Source organism: Sphaeramia orbicularis, chromosome 16 (genome assembly GCF_902148855.1).
Source record: "Sphaeramia orbicularis chromosome 16, fSphaOr1.1, whole genome shotgun sequence".
In the NCBI taxonomy this organism is placed as follows: Eukaryota; Metazoa; Chordata; class Actinopteri; order Kurtiformes; family Apogonidae; genus Sphaeramia; species Sphaeramia orbicularis.
In genome coordinates, this window is record NC_043972.1 from 59,041,284 (window position 1) to 59,058,254 (window position 16,971).

At 35.9% G+C, this 16,971-nt stretch overlaps 1 protein-coding gene across 1 annotated transcript in view; it reads left to right on the plus strand.

Annotated features, from left to right (window-relative positions):
- Positions 1 to 713: 713 nt before the first annotated feature.
- LOC115435570 (cathepsin S-like) overlaps positions 714 to 16,971 on the plus strand; it is a 32,494-nt gene continuing 16,236 nt past the window's right edge. The window contains exons 1-3 of the mRNA XM_030158076.1: positions 714 to 839; positions 10,127 to 10,254; positions 13,778 to 13,900. Of these exons, the coding sequence (XP_030013936.1) occupies positions 821 to 839; positions 10,127 to 10,254; positions 13,778 to 13,900 (270 nt within the window). The 5' untranslated portion in view covers positions 714 to 820. The remainder of the gene's footprint in view (positions 840 to 10,126; positions 10,255 to 13,777; positions 13,901 to 16,971) is intronic.

The window sequence follows — 16,971 nt, forward strand, 5'->3', positions numbered from 1 at the left end:
CTTTTTCTTTGTGTGGTTTTTCTACAGTTTAGTACTTTAATGCAGTTTTTTTTTTTCAACTTTATTGAAAATATTTGGGTATACAAGACATATAAATTTTGAACAAACATCAGGATATCAAAAAGAAAAAAACATTTGAACAAATAGATTTAAGAAAGTAATGCATAGATCTAAAGACACAAAGCAGAATGGACAAATAATAGTAAAAATAAACAAAATAAAATAAATAAATAAAAATAACATATCTAAAATAAATAAATAAATAAATGCATCAGAGAGTTCAGTCTATTTTAAAGAATTGTTTATAAATTGCTAGGGTGCTAGAGCTTTTTTTTTTTTTTGGTTAAAGATAAATTCTAAAGATTTAATATATTTTTCAAATTCCATCAGGAAGATTTTTGCAATTTTGGCGTGTTTTGGTATATTTATTTTCGTGTGTATGAAATTTACCAAATAAAATGATCAAATTTACAACAAATTCTAAATTACGAATGTAATGAACAAAATATGTAAATACATTTTGAGATGTTATAGTTATTTTTTCATTACTTTTAGATATGATATATTTTTCTATTTTAGAGCAGAAGTTAGCAGAGTGCTCACAGAAACATAAGTGTAGAGTAGTTTGAGGACAGGAATGACAGAAGTGACATACAGTATGTGTTGTAGGTCGGGTTCCTCTTCCTGTCTCACTCGTCTGTTTGTTCTTTGACATCAGGTGATTCTTCCAAACCGACACCGGCCGCAGCACACCACGTGACGTCATCCCCATAAATAAGGCGGAAGACGCGGAGCGGGTGTCAACAGAGAAACAGCAGAGATGAGTCCGACACAACAGGGTAAGTGTCCCTCTGAGGCTGGACAGGCTCTGGACTGGGATTAAACTGGGTTAAACTGGGGTTAAACTGGGTTAAACTGGGTTAAACTGGGGTTAAACTGGGGTTACTGGTGAAGAGACGCATTTAAGGAGCTTTGAGGAACTTCCGCTTTGTTTCTTTTTTTACTTTCGCTTTAGAATTTCTTTCTTTTTTCTGAGTTGTTACCTGCGTGTGTGTGTGTGTGTGTGTGTGTGTGTGCGCGCGCGTGTGTGTGTGTGTGGACCGCAGGTGTCTCACCGAGCACTTTTCAACATAATAAAGTGTGACGTCATAGGGCCTGACAGTGTGTGCTGGCCATGGTCTGACTGTGGTCTTCAGTCGGTGCTTCAGGCTGTTGGACTCAGGGGGGTCAGGGTCAGGGTCAGGGTCCAGGGTTAGGGTCCAGGGTTAGGGTCCAGGTCAGACCGTGTTTCCACATAGTTCAGAGTTCATCCACTCAACTCCAGTCTGTTTAACCCAGGACTCTCAAACTCCTGTTCTTTCAGGTTCCACATTCAGCCTGATTTAATCTCCAGTGGGCTGAACCAGTGAAATAAAAACAGAATAACCTAGAAATAATGACAACTGCAAATTTGTGTCTTTGTTTCAGCACAAAAAAATCCCATTAAATTATGAAAATACTTACTTTTATAAACTATCCAAACAAAAAAGAAAGTGGACAAAATGAAAAAACAGAAATTTCTTAAGAAAAATAAGTGTAATTTTAACAATATTCTGCCTCAGCTTCTCATTAGTCCATGTGCATTCTGGATCAGATCTACAAAGACTCTAAACACTGAGGAACAGGAAGAAAAGAGTTCAAACTGGACTGAATTTAATACAGACATTTCAGGTTGTTCATATTTGTTCAGGTTATTCACATTTTATTGTTCCAGGATAGTTTGTAAATGTAAATATTTCCATAATTTAATGTTATTATTTGCACTAAAACAAAGACAAAAATGTGAAGTGGTCATTATTTATAGGCATAATCTATTTTTTTTTTCCCACATCAAACCAAGAAGAAAATCTGGAGTGATTATATTCTGTAGGTTATTACGTTCTTATTTGACTGTAGATCCTATTGGTCTGTATGTGGAACCTGAACTAAAATGAGTTCCACAGCCTGGACTGTGGAAGTTTTGCACTTTGTAAATTCATCCCAGGGGCCGGACTGGACCCTTTGGTGGGACGCATGTTTGAGACCCCTGGTTTAGAACTTTAACTCAGAATTAGCAGAAAAGGGAAGTCTGGGACTAAATCCGGCTCTGGTACAAACGCTGGGATGTGACGTCATCAGATCTGATGTGGTTTTGTCTCTGGTGTTACGACACTGCTCTGCAATTTATGAGAAAACATCTGCTTCAGACATTACAGGTGCTTACTACATACTTTAACCCTTTCATGTCTGACGTCCACATGTGGACCCATAGTTGAACTGATGTTCCAAAGGGTTCTAAAGGTAATCTAGTCCAGACCACATGGGTTCAGTCTGTACAGACCCTCAGACAAACGATGAACTAAAGGATCATCCGAGATGGAGAATCCGTGCGTTTCCATGACAACTTTTCTTCCTGGTTTAAACTGATTAAAGGTTCGATCCTATTTCAGATGCTCATGTAAACACCTTATTCCAGCTGAAAAAGAAAAATTTGGATTAAATTTAAACCTGATGAAAGTCAGTGGTTTAATCCTCTTTTAATTGCGGTCTAAATTCTTCCTGGATTATTCTTCCTGCCTTTATTCCGTTTGGACTTTATTCCTTCCATTCTGCACATGCTCAGTGTTTTGTCCTGTGGCGATGACGCTCACATTCTGCGCTGGTGGAAGAATCTGCACTGCAGTCTAGTCTTCCCAAAGCGTTCCAGTGGGCTGTTCTGATGGGATCTACCAGCCTGGAAAACCCTGAAGGAACAGTTCCATCACCATGTGACCTGTAGACCAGTGGAACCATGTGACCTGTAGACCAGTGGAACCATGTGACCTGTAGACCAGTGGAACCATGTGACCAGTGGAACCATGTGACCTGTAGACCAGTGGAACCATGTGACCTGTGACCTGTAGACCAGTGGAACCATGTGACCTGTAGACCAGTGGAACCATGTGACCTGTAGACCAGTGGAACCATGTGACCTGTGACCTGTAGACCAGTGGAACCATGTGACCTGTAGACCAGTGGAACCATGTGACCTGTAGACCAGTGGAACCATGTGACCTGTGACCTGTAGACCAGTGGAACCATGTGACCTGTAGACCAGTGGAACCATGTGACCTGTAGACCATGTGACCTGTAGACCAGTGGAACCATGTGACCTGTAGACCATGTGACCTGTAGACCAGTGGAACCATGTGACCTGTAGACCAGTGGAACCATGTGACCTGTAGACCAGTGGAACCATGTGACCTGTGGACCAGTGGAACCATGTGACCTGTAGACCATGTGACCTGTAGACCAGTGGAACCATGTGACCTGTAGACCATGTGACCTGTAGACCAGTGGAACCATGTGACCTGTAGACCAGTGGAACCATGTGACCTGTAGACCAGTGGAACCATGTGACCTGTAGACCATGTGACCTGTAGACCAGTGGAACCATGTGACCTGTAGACCAGTGGAACCATGTGACCTGTAGACCATGTGACCTGTAGACCAGTGGAACCATGTGACCTGTGACCTGTAGACCAGTGGAACCATGTGACCTGTAGACCATGTGACCTGTAGACCAGTGGAACCATGTGACCTGTAGACCATGTGACCTGTAGACCAGTGGAACCATGTGACCTGTAGACCATGTGACCTGTAGACCAGTGGAACCATGTGACCTGTGACCTGTAGACCAGTGGAACCATGTGACCTGTAGACCATGTGACCTGTAGACCAGTGGAACCATGTGACCTGTGGACCAGTGTTGTTAGTTTGTTATTCATAGATCCTGATCCCTCACAATGTTTTTTTTTTTTTTTTTTTTGTGTGTGTACCGTTGGTGAAACCTGCATGTTTACATTCTTCCCCGTTCTGAATCTGAAGCTGACATAAACACTTCCTTCTTCATTAAACTCGTCTTATTTCACGGTTGTTTTTACTTGTTCTGATGTGAATTTAATTCAGTTTGATGCGTTTGCTCTTTTTTTTTTTTGTCTGTTCATTAGTTTCATTTCTGATGTTGTGGACTGTTGACTCACCAGGGGATTTCCTGTACACACACACACACACACACACACACACACACACACACACACACAGTCGAACCTTTGGACAGGAAGTGACACTTTGGTGAAACGCTCATTATTGTCTTCGATATTTTAATGTGATGATTCTATTTGTGTTCTGTCTTTTGGGTTTAGTTTCTATTCTCAGCTGTACTATCTGAACAGAGTGTGTGTGTGTGTGTGTGTGTTTGTGTGTGTGTGTAAAATGTCCCCTCCCTGCTCATGTATGAACACCAGACGCTCTTGAATCTTTGTTTTTCGATCTTATTTCCTGTTCCTGAATACAATGTCATCCTGAAAATTTCTTAACACTTACGTCCTCCTCAACACCCCCCCACCCCCCCCACCCCGGTTACCTTTTTTTTTTTTTTCTAAATCTCTTAAACCGCTTCAGCTCTGCTCAAAACTACCCAACATCCAACGATTATTCAGGATTTTTACCCTTTAAATGTCAGTTTAAGTATTTGAATTCTGAGTGATATATTGCAATAATAATAATAATAATAACAATAATAGTAATAATAATAATAATAATTTCCATATAATAAATAGTAGGGGTGGGACAGATGTCATAGATCAGGGGTGTCAAACTCATTTCAGTTCAGTTCCACTTTCACCCCAGTATGATCTCCAGTGGGCCAGACCAGCAAAATAATAACAGTGAAAAAAGTAAAATTACATTATGATAATGTTTACGTCTACAACGTTTCCTTAAAAATCTGAATAACATGAACAACTGAAAATATCTTAAGAAAAACAAACACAATTTTAACAGTATTCGGCCTCAGTTTATCACTTTATCATTTACACGTGCATTACTACTTACATTACAATTACAAATACACAAATATTGGTAAAATTGCATTTACTTTTCTTAAGACTTTTCAGGTTGTTCATATTTGTTCAGGTTATTCACATTTTTTTGTAAAAGGATAGTTTGTTAATGTAAACGTTTTCATGTAATTTTCCTTTTTTCCACTAAAACAAAGATAAAATCTGCAGTTATCATTATTTATAAATTGTTATGATACTATTTTACTGATCTGACCCAAATGAGATCTGTATGTGGAACCTGAATTAAAATGATTTTACACCATTGATTGTTAATATCTTCAGTGTAATTCATCCTATGGGCTGGATTGGACCCTTTGGCGGGCCGGTTTTGGCCCCTTCCCACATGTTTGACACCTGTGTCATAGATGATCAGCTAAACCACAGATGTCAAACATGTGGCCCGGGGGCCAAAACCGGAACGCAAAAGGTTCCAATCCGGCCCACGGGATGACTCTGCAAGTAAAATGACAACATGATAACCTAAAAATAATGACTCCAAATATTCGTTTTGGTTTAATGTGAAAAAAATATTATATAATACCTATAAATAATAACAACTTTAATTTTTTTTATTTGTTGTAGTACAATAAATAATATCAAATTAAGAAAAAGTTTACATTTACAAACTTATCTGATGGTGAAATGTGAATAACCTGAACAAATACGAACAACCTGAATTGTCTAAAGAAAATTAAGTGCAATTTTAACAATATTCTGCCTGTTTCTAAATGTTTTGTGCCTTTGTAGTTAGGGGTGTAAGAAAATATCAGATCTGCAATATATCTTGATATTTCATTTCACAATACTGTATCAATATTAAAAAGTATTGTATCGATATTTTTAGGTATTTATTCAAATGCAGGTATTTTGGAGGTTCAATTTTGTTTATATTTTATTTATTATTATTTAACACTCTTTTATTAAATAATGTTAGTTCGTTTGTTGGGATTGCACAAAAATAATGTTCTGATGTTAGTTCTGAACTAATAAAATATGAACATTTGAACGGGATCTGAAACTGTAATGTCTATAAAACAGAATTTAGGTTTTAACACAGGAACATTTTGTGATATAGCATTAGATCCTGTTCTGATCAAATTTAAATGTGTTTAGTATTTGTGCAGATTTCTGGTGTAGTTCAACTCTTCGAGGAAATAATCATTTAAAAAAAAGAAACAAACAAAAAATTGCCTTTTTAACAGTGTCATGATATATCGTGATATATCGCATTGTGATCCTAGTATTGTGATTTGTATCGTATCGCCAGATTCTTGCCGATACACGCCTTTATTTGTAGATCTGATCTGGAACACACATATAAATGAGAAGTTGAGGCAGAATATTGTTAAATTTGCACTTATTTTTCTTCAGAAATTCCATTTTTTTCAGGTCATTCATGTCTTTTTTGTTCGGATAGTTTGTAAATGTAAATATTTTCCTTATTTAATGTGTTTTTTTGCACTACAACAAAAAGAAAAGTTTGGAGTTGTCATTATTTAAGGCTGTCATGCTAATATTTTACTGGTCTGGCCCAACTGAGATCTAACTGGGCCGAACGTGGCCCCTGAACTAAAATGAGTTTGACTCCCCTGACATAGAGGAAAGTTTGAAGTTGACATTATTTATATATTATTATGTTATTATTTCACTGGTTCGGCCCACTGCAGATCATATTTGGCTTAATGTGGCCCCTGAACTAAGATGAGTTTGACAGCCCAGAGCTAAACCGACCCGCTGTCGTCAGTGTTTGTTCTGTAGGGTCAGACTCTTCCTCTGGTTTCCCTCATAAATGTCCCATTAACTTCCTTTAAAACAGTATTTTTTTTTTAATTTCACTACCATTACACTTTATAATCATACATTCTCTAATGTCAACATTTTATTTAGAAGGACACTAGTGATATTTGACATTTTTGCTGTATTCCACCAGTTGAAGCTGTTCTGCCATCATAGGCTGATGCATGAAATACTTAGAATTTGTTTTAGTTCTATTAAGGAGCCGTATGATCACTGGGGGGGGGTATTTGTGTGTGTGTGCAAAATTATTTTTAAATCAACATCTGATTCATCATTGTGAACATTTGTTGTGCAAAGTGTAGCATCTCTGAAAACTTCACTGTTTAAAAAATCTGTAATTTAACAGAATTTTCACTGTTTATTTTACAGATTTTTCCTGTATTTTTAAAATGCATGAAAATATCAATGAAATGACAAAAATAGACTGTGATTTTACATGTCAAATGTAAAATAACACGAAAAAACTGTAACTGTGAATAACCAAAAAATTTAATTTTTTTTAAAAGAAATTGTTTCTTTTTTCACAGAAAGATACAGTTAAAATACAGTACATAATACAAAATACATATGATACAAATGTATCATAATTTCACAAATATTTCTTTTCTATTTATGTGATTAAATTGTTAATTTAAAGTTGAATACTGTAAAAAAATAAAAGTAAATAAATAAATAAAACAAGATAAAATTACTGACAATTAACCGTTAAAGAAGTATTTGTTCTGTCAGTTTAACCAGGCTTGTTTGTTAATTGAAAAAATATCTTGTGTAATTACAGGAGGTTTCACAACAAAAATGTTGAATAAATGTATTTTTCTGAATGTATAACATGTATAAGCACTGATAAACTGTCCAAATACAGTTTTTATCAGTGGATTGGACAACTGAGTCTCACTGAAAATTATTTATATGTATATTTATAGGTAATTTGGTTGTTTTAATACATATAAATATTCTTTATTAAACATTAAAAAGTCAAAAAAATATGCAAAATCTGATGTAAAGTTAGGGCAAAAAACTGTATTTTAATGATGGAAAATTACCGTATTTTTATGAGATGGTTATTTTCCGTTATTTAACAGTATTTTTCCGGCACCCCTGCTGCCAGAATAATACTGGGTTTTTTTTTTACTTTTTTTTTTTTTTTTTTTACATTGTTCAACAACAAGAGATTCAACAGAACATATGAAATATGAACGAATATGAAACAGAAACATATAAACATACAATGAATATGTGACGGATGCGGAGCAGATACATGGATTTAGTCCAGTGTTGGTCAGACTGTGGGGTGGGGCCCCTGGGAGGGGGGGGCCGTGAAGTCTTCCCAGGGGGGTCATGGATCAGTCCTGGGTGTTTTTTTTTTTTTTTTTCTTCAGGTTGGAACATGTATCAGGTGGAACTAATGTTTGATGGTTGAAATCAACCTGGACTCATTTTATGGACGGACACCAAACCAATCTGTTACCATGGTGATCTGTCACTAGACTAGACAAAGAGTTTAGGTTTGGACAACAGACAAGGACTGGACTGGAAAAGACACATGGACACACAGGTTTGTGTTCTGGACCAGTTTGGACTTTTCTGTTCTCAGATGTCCAATGGAAATGGACTCATGGACCCACTGATACTGGTCACATGTTCATCTGTGGAACCAACATGTGTTTGTTGGATGAAAAAAAGGAACTGGACTGGCAGTTAGAGATAATTGAACATTTCCTATTTTTATTTGTATAAATATTGTCTCAGAGCAGTCTGGGTGAGTTTATTTGTATTATTCAAACAAAAATCTAAATTATTTTAATTTGAATAAAAAAATATTCAAGGAAAAACAAAAAGTATTGATACAATATTAATGTTTCTGTCAAAAGTTCTAATTGAACCACTGTTATAATATTGTTGAGGGGGGACTGGAGGTCTATGGTCCTCCAAAGGGGGACTGGAGGTCTATGGTCCTCCAAAGGGGGACTGGAGGTTTATGGTCCTCCAAAGGGGGACTGGAGGTTTATGGTCCTCCAAAGGGGGACTGGAGGTTTATGGTCCTCCAAAGGGGGACTGGAGGTCTATGGTCCTCCAAAGGGGGACTGGAGGTCTATGGTCCTCCAAAGGGGGACTGGAGGTTTATGGTCCTCCAAAGGGGGACTGGAGGTCTATGGTCCTCCAAAGGGGGACTGGAGGTTTATGGTCCTCCAAAGGGGGACTGGAGGTTTATGGTCCTCCAAAGGGGGACTGGAGGTTTATGGTCCTCCAAAGGGGGACTGGAGGTCTATGGTCCTCCAAAGGGGGGACACTTAAAGAGAACCACTGCATTAGGCACACTTCCATGAACATATTAAACAGTTAATTTCTCATTCATTTCAGCAGGTGAAATCTTATTGTGATTAAAGTGTGTTTTCTCTGAATGGTCTGGCTTTTGTTAATACATTGTTTTGAAGTTGTTTAACCCTCCAGTATCTGGGTGTGCCTTTTATGCACACTTTGCACTTTGTTTTAAAAAACTTCATATTATTTTTCACAATTTAAATAAGGTTAGAATTCAAAAGTTGTTCATTTTTGCATGATCTTTAAAATTCTGTCCACCAACTAAACTGTGCACATTGTAAACAAAAGAAAATGACCAGACTAGCATCTGTCACCAAGTGTGCCTAAAACGCACTATTTCTAACATTTGATCTGTAGGATTAGGACTGAGCTGGATTTACAAAAATAAAATCAAATTAGAGCAGAAAAATAAATCAAGATATAATATTTAATAGTTTGATTTATGGGTGTGCATTTTACGCACACTTGCTGACAGATGCTAGTATTTTTGAACATTTGACCTAGTGCCAAAAATAATAATAATGTAGATTAACCAATGTTGGAGTTAATCACTGACATATGCCAGGATGAAAAAAACAAATAATATGTGATCCACTTTTTATGTAGTATATTGAAAAAAATATATATTTGTGTGTTTTTCGCATCAAAAAAATGGTTTGTTTACATTACAAACATGGCATTTAAAGGGTTAAAAAATGTGACAATTATTGAGTATTTGGTATTTTTATTTACGGCTCAAGTTGATGAAATAAAAAAAAGTGTAAAAGAATTAAAAACAAACTGTATGAAAATTTTTTTGACATGATTCCACAGTGTGCCAAAAAGGCACAGTTGGTGCTTAGTGAGGGCCTTAGTGGACAGGATACCGGAGGGTTAATAGAACATATTTCTGGAAGTGTCTTAAGTATCTTTATTAAAAACCCAGACCACATTTCAGCAGCAGAAGGATGCTGTAGGACCACAGTTCCGGGCCTTTCTTTGACTTCATCTCTACTTTCATCTCATTCTGAACATTTGTTTCTGACTTGAGGCTGTGGTTCCCAGCCGCCTCCTCCTCCCCTCACAGGTCAGAGGTCATCCTGTGGTCCGTGTGTGTTTGTTTCCAGGCCTGGTGGTGTTGGGGGGGTGGCTGCTGGTGTGCTGGTGCGTCGGGGTCGCGGCAGAGTTCGACGGGCGGCTGGATTGGCACTGGGAGCTGTGGAAGAAGACTCATGAGAAGAAGTACCACACTGAGGTCTGAGCACTGAAACGGACTGGAAGCCTTTAAACACATCTGTGTCATATGTGCCACCACAGGTTCTCAGACCTTTGTCTAATCAACAACGTCAATACTTTCCTTCAAAACCTGTTGGATGTGACCTGATTCTGCCCCCTGGTGGAGTGTCATCCCACTGCTGCCAGTGGAAGGGCTTTGTTTTAACTTTTTCAATATGGACGCTTTCATTAAATCATCCAACATGCATTCTGTTGGAAAGTCTTTGATAAGTTTCAAAAACTTATGATGAGAAGAAAATGTATAATGTTATTAGGCTGAAAAAGGAAAAATATTGAAAATATACTCAAGGGAAAAAGTTATGTAAAAGTTTATATATATATATATATATATGTATCTACACTGAACAAAAATATAAACGCACCACTTTTGTTTTTGCTCCCATTTTTCATGAGCTGAACTCAAAGATCTAAAACTTTTTCTATGTACACAAAAGGCCTATTTCTCTCAAATATTGTTCATAAATTTGTCTAAATCTGTGTTAGTGAGCACTTCTCCTTTGTCCTTTGCTGAGATAATCCATCCACCTCACAGGTGTGGCAGATCCAGATGCTGATTAGACAGCAGGATTATTGCACAGGTGTGACTTAGGCTGGCCACAATAAAAGGCCACTCTAAAATGTGCACTTTTACTGTATTGGGTGGTCCAGGGGGGTCAGAAAACCAGTCAGTATTTGGTGTGACCACCATTTTCCTCACACAGTCTTCTTCATGAATTCTCTGAAACACCTTTGGAGATGGCTTATGGTAGAGAAATGAACATTCAGTTCACAGGCAGAAGCTCTGGTGGAGATTCCTGAAGTCAGCATGACCAGTGCATATTCCCTCAAAACTTGTGACATCTGTGGTATTGTGCTGTGTGATAAAACTGCACATTTTGGAGTGGCCTTTTATTGTGGCCAGCCTAAGGCACACCTGTGCAAAAATCCTGCTGTCTAATCAGCATCTTGATATGCCACACCTGTGAGGTGGATGGATTATCTCAGCAAAGAAGAAGTGTTCACTAACACAAATTTAAACAGATTTGTGAACAATATTTGCGAGAAATAAACCTTGTGTGTACACAGAAAAAGTTTTAGATCTTTGAGTTCAGCTCATGAAAAATGGGAGCAAAAACAAAAGTGGTGCGTTTATATTTTTGTTCAGTATATATATATATATATATATATATATATATATATATATATATATATATATATATATATAACAAAAACAAAAAAAACACCTGAAATGTTCTATGTTTTAAAAATGTTACTGGTAAAATTTATCTTAGTCTCTAAAGTTAACGTTGTTGTGAGCAAAAAGTTGCCAAAACAAACAAAGTTTGTGGGGGGTTTTTTTGTTTGTTTTTTTTCCAAATAGAAAATCTAATTACCAACAGATACACTGACCATAAACCCATGTCTCATTGGTTCTTTTCATATTCAACTCAGAATCCACAATCAGGAAAGGAAAAAATGACTCGTTATTTCATTATTCATGTACAAATCAAAAAACCAGTTGTTTTTCATTCTTTCGATTGTATGCACAAATTAAAAATTGGAAATAATCAAATGGACCAAATGTCGGTTTCATGTTGACATTTTTATATCAGATTAGAAGTTCCTGACTTGTTGGTGTGTTAGTTTTAGTGTCTTCTCCTTAGATCGTCTCCCATGGACCCACTGTATTAGACAAAACAACGATACCTGGAAGACCCGGTCCAGTTTTCCAGTTGTCATGTCGTCCTCCTTCACAGTAACGTGTTTGCTGGCTCTGAACCAAGGTTCTAATAGTTTAGTTTTATTTAGTTTTGACTTTTTTTTCTCTAATTCAGTTTCAATTCATTTTTAGAGCAGGTTTGCTAGTTTTTATTAGTTTAATTTTTTTCTAAATGCTTAGTTTTAGTTTAGTTGTAGTTTAGTCGTCTCTTTTCTCTTCTTCTCTGTCGTCATATTCAAATAAATCCCAGACAGGACTCTGCTGCTTTCTCCCAACTTTAGTCTCCATGTTCCAGGTAGAGTGGGGACCAGAAGACGACTGGAAACCACAAGTGAACACAAGTGACGGACCCTTAAATATCATATGGTGCCAGCAGCTAAAATTGCTAGAGCCAAATAAATCGCTTTCACATCAGTCTGACATTGACAAAGACGAAAATGAAGGGAATTTCATCCATAATTTTTATCCGTTTTAGTTAGTTTTGTAAACACACAATACAGTTTCAGTTAGCGTTTTTTTCTTTTAATGATAGTTTTTATTTATTTCAGTTAACGAAAATGTTTTTTCAATTCTAGTTTTCATCATTTCGTTAGTTTTGGTTAACGATAATAACCTTGCTGTGAATAACATCAAATTCTCCAGTATCGCAGAATGCATTAGACAGAATACTAGCAAACCCACCACTGTCCACAGCAACACACCAACAAGTCAGGAACTTCAAATCAGATATAAAAATGTCAACATTAAACCCCACATTTGGTCCATTTGATTATTTCCAATTTTTAATTTGTGCATACAGTCGAAAGAATGAAAAGCAACTGTTATTTTGATTTTTAATTTGTACATAAATAATGAAAAAAGTCATTTTTTTCGTTTTCTGAATGTGGATTCTGAATTGAATATGAAAGAACCAACGATACACAGATTATGGTCGATGTTTATTTTTGATGTTATGCAGCTACTAGTAGGGCTGTGTATCGGCAAGAATCTGGTGATACAGTACAAATCACGATGCTAGGATCACAATACGATATATCATGATATATCATGATACTGTTAAAAAGGCAAGAAAAAAAAGGGAAAAAAATTAAACGAATAAAAAGGCAATTTTTTGTTTGTTTCTTTTTTTTTTAAATGATTATTTCCTTGAAGAATTGAATTACAACAGAAATCTGCACAAATACTAAACACATTTTTATTTGATCACAACAGGTTCTAATGTTCTATCACACAGTGTTCCTGTGTTCAAACTGAAATACTCTTTTACAGACATTCCAGTTTCAGATCCTGTTCAAATGTTCAGATTCTATTAGTTCAGAACTAACATCAGAACATTATTTTAGTTCAATCCCAACAAAAAACTAACATTATTTAATAAGAGTGTTAAATAATAATAAATAAAATGTAAGAAAAAAACAAAAACAGAAAAACAAAAATGAACCTCCACAATATCTACATTTGAATAAATACCTAAAAATATTGATACAGTACTTTTTAATATCGATACAGTATTGTGAAATGAAATATCGCGATATATTGCAGAACCGATATTTTCTTACACCCCTTGCTACTAGTGACTAAACATCCACAGAGTTGAAAAATAAAACAGAATTTTCTTTTTATCTTTGTGCAATATAATATGTGTTATTGTAATCCCATTACTCTGTGAAACGTGTATTTCATAAACATGTGCATATCTAAAATGACTGTTCATGTGACTCATGGTTTTATATATATGTATGTGTGTGTGTGTGTGTGTGTGTGTGTGCGCGCGTGCGTTAAGGCTGAGGAGGTGAGCCGCAGGGAATTGTGGGAGAAAAACGTGCTGCTCATAACCACCCACAACCTGGAGGCGTCGCTGGGCCTCCACAGCTACACCCTGAGCATGAACCACATGGGAGACCTGGTGAGACGCTGTCACCGCACAAACATTCACATGTTCAGGAGGACGTGTTCACTGACGTTAACACACAGGTGTCCAACACGTGGCCCGGGGGCCAAAACCGGCCCGCCGAAGTGTCCCGTCCAGCCCGTGGGATGAATTTGCAAAATACAAGTTAGGACATGGAACTCAAAAATAATATCATAATAACCTATAAATAATGACAACACCTTTTTTTTTTTTTTTTTAACCCTTTCATGCATGACGTCCACATTTTTTTAAATTTATTTTTTATTTATTTATTTGTTTAGACAGGGACAATGCAGAATATACATTAACCTTAAAAAGGAGAGATGTAGTGTGCCAGGGTCTAGCACTAGTGCTAATTTCCACCTGTAGTCCCTGTAAAGTTTCTTTGTGTTCTTTCAAAAAGCAGTATCAATGCCAAATATATCTTTAGCTTTACTATTATTAAGATTGGATATGATTTTAGAAATATTTCCTTCATCTATATTACACAATTCAAGAGCAGAAGCATCACAGTGAAATTCATAAACACAGTTCGGTTTAGAAAAACCCTTTGCCGTTTGTAACACAGAGTTTAAAAAATAATCATTAACATGTATTGCTAGATCAGTGTTGTTGTTTTGGATAACATCATTTATTTTGAGCTTAAGTCATCGCATTTTGGTTTTTCCTTTCCCAATAGCTTGTCCATGCTTCTCCATATGAGTTTACTGTTGCCTTTTGCATCTTTTATTATTTTGAGAAAGAAATGTGCCTTTGCTTTTCGAAGTTGCATAGTAACTTTATTTCTCAAGCTTCTATAGATGTGATGCTCAGTAGTTAGCCCTAACTTAAGGAATCTTTTGAGGGCCATGTCTCTTTGTTTCATGAGGTCCCAAAGAGAGCTGTTGATACATGGCAGCCTCTTTTTATTTGACTTTCTTTGTTTTAATTGTGTATATTTTACAATAACATCTGCTGTAGCGGCTGCAACATTACTGCATGATTGGTCACAGGTTTTATCAGTTTTGAACTTTGTGGACATATAGTTGAAGCTTACTCTCCAAAGGGTTATAAAGGCAGTATTGTCCAAACCACATGGGAGTAGTCTCCATAAACCCTAAGCAATACAATGAAAAAAAGGACCATCTTAGTTTTAGAATTTGGACTGCTCTGTGATCTCCTAAAGTTAACCTCCAAAGACCCATCTATGAGTTTTCTGTCCATGTTTGTGGACAAGAGTTTCACAATTTTATACAACAAAACCCAAAAACAAAACAACTGTCCACGGCAAAGGACATTCCATTAAAAAAATGCATCTGAAAAAACTGTTGCATCATGGTGTTTCCAATATTGTTTAATTAAATTAAAGCCAAACTTGTACTTTCCTGGGTCTTATAGGTTAAATTTCTTCTTAATTAAAAATTCAAAATGCATTTCAAATTTAGCCTAATTTTGACTAACAAAATGAGTCAAAAAAAAAAAAAAGAATCTCGATTGTTTTTCATAATTCATGCATGGAAGGGTTAAAAAAGGGATAAAATGACTAATAAAAAATAAGTGTCAAAAAAAAAATGACACCATTTTTTTCTCTTTGATTTAGTGCAAAAAACATTAAATTATGAAAATATTTACATTAAGAAACAATCCTGTAACAATAAAATGTGAATAACCTGAACAAATATGAACAACCTTGAAATGTCTAAAGAAAATTAAGCACAGTTTGAACAATATTTTGCCTGTTACTAAATGTTTTGTGCCGTTGTAGATCTGATCTGTAATACACATGTAGAAATGATAAGTTGAGGCAGAATATTGTGAAAATTGCACTAAATTTTCTTCATTTTTTAAATTTAAATTTCAGTTTTTTCAGGTTATTCACACTTTTTTTGGGATAATTAATAAAAGTAAGTATTTTCATAATGTAATTGTTTGGGGGTTTTTTTGCACTAAAACAAAGACAAAAATTTGGAGTTATCATTTATTTATAGGTTATTAAGAAAATCAAGTGCAATTTTAACAATATCCTACCTGTTCCTAAATGTTTTGTGCCTCAGTAGATCTGATCTGTAATACACATGTATAAATAATAAGTAGAATTGATAAAATTGTACTTATATTTCTCAACAAATTTAATTTTTTTCAGGTTATTCACATCCTTTTTGTTTGGATAGTTTGTAAATGTAAATATTGCTGTAACTGAATGTTATTTTTTGCACTTAAACAGTTTGGAGTTGTCATTATTTATTGGTTATCATGCTATTATTTTACTGGTCCGGCCCACTGCAGATGAACTTTAGCTGAATGTGGTCCCCAGAAGAATATGAGTTGGACACCCCTGTGTTAACGCATCAGTTAAGCTCGACCTTTGACCCCAGCACCACAGCTACTCACTGAACGTTCACGCAGACTTGGTCAATGTGTGACTCCAACTACACAAGTCAGATTTATGCTGCCTTCAGGTGCTGTCGGGAACACTAGTGAATTTGAAATGACCACTGTGCTGTGTTCAAGTGCTTCTGTTGTCTTAATGAAATGAAAAAATGCCAGAAACATAATTTATAGTGTCCTGATACATGAGTGAAACAGTTTTGGACGTGCTCATTTTAATGATACAGCATTTAGTATTATTTTTTTGTAACTTTTTGTATTTTTTTACAAATTGTGTGAACTATAAATGTGTAAAATCATCAGCTAACAGCAGCAGAACGTTAATAAAAACATCATTTATCATTGGCCATGAATGCCTCATTGTTCTCCTCCATGTTGAAAAGGTCAAAGGTCATTTTCATCTCATGGATGTAAATTTTTCCCATTTCTCCAGTGGAAAATACAACATGAGGGGGCGTTCATGTGATAGTTTGGAGCTTGTAACTAGTATTTTATTTAATTTTTTTGACTTTATTGATAGAACAGTTTAGACAGACAGTGTGATGTACAACATAAAATATAAAAAATATAGAATAAATATTGATTGTCACGTCTGAACGTCAACTCCCATCCCTCCCACTACAGGCCAATCACTGAAGACCCAAATAAGACAGAAAGAAATAAAGAGAACAATTCAACTAGAAGTAAATAAACCAGTG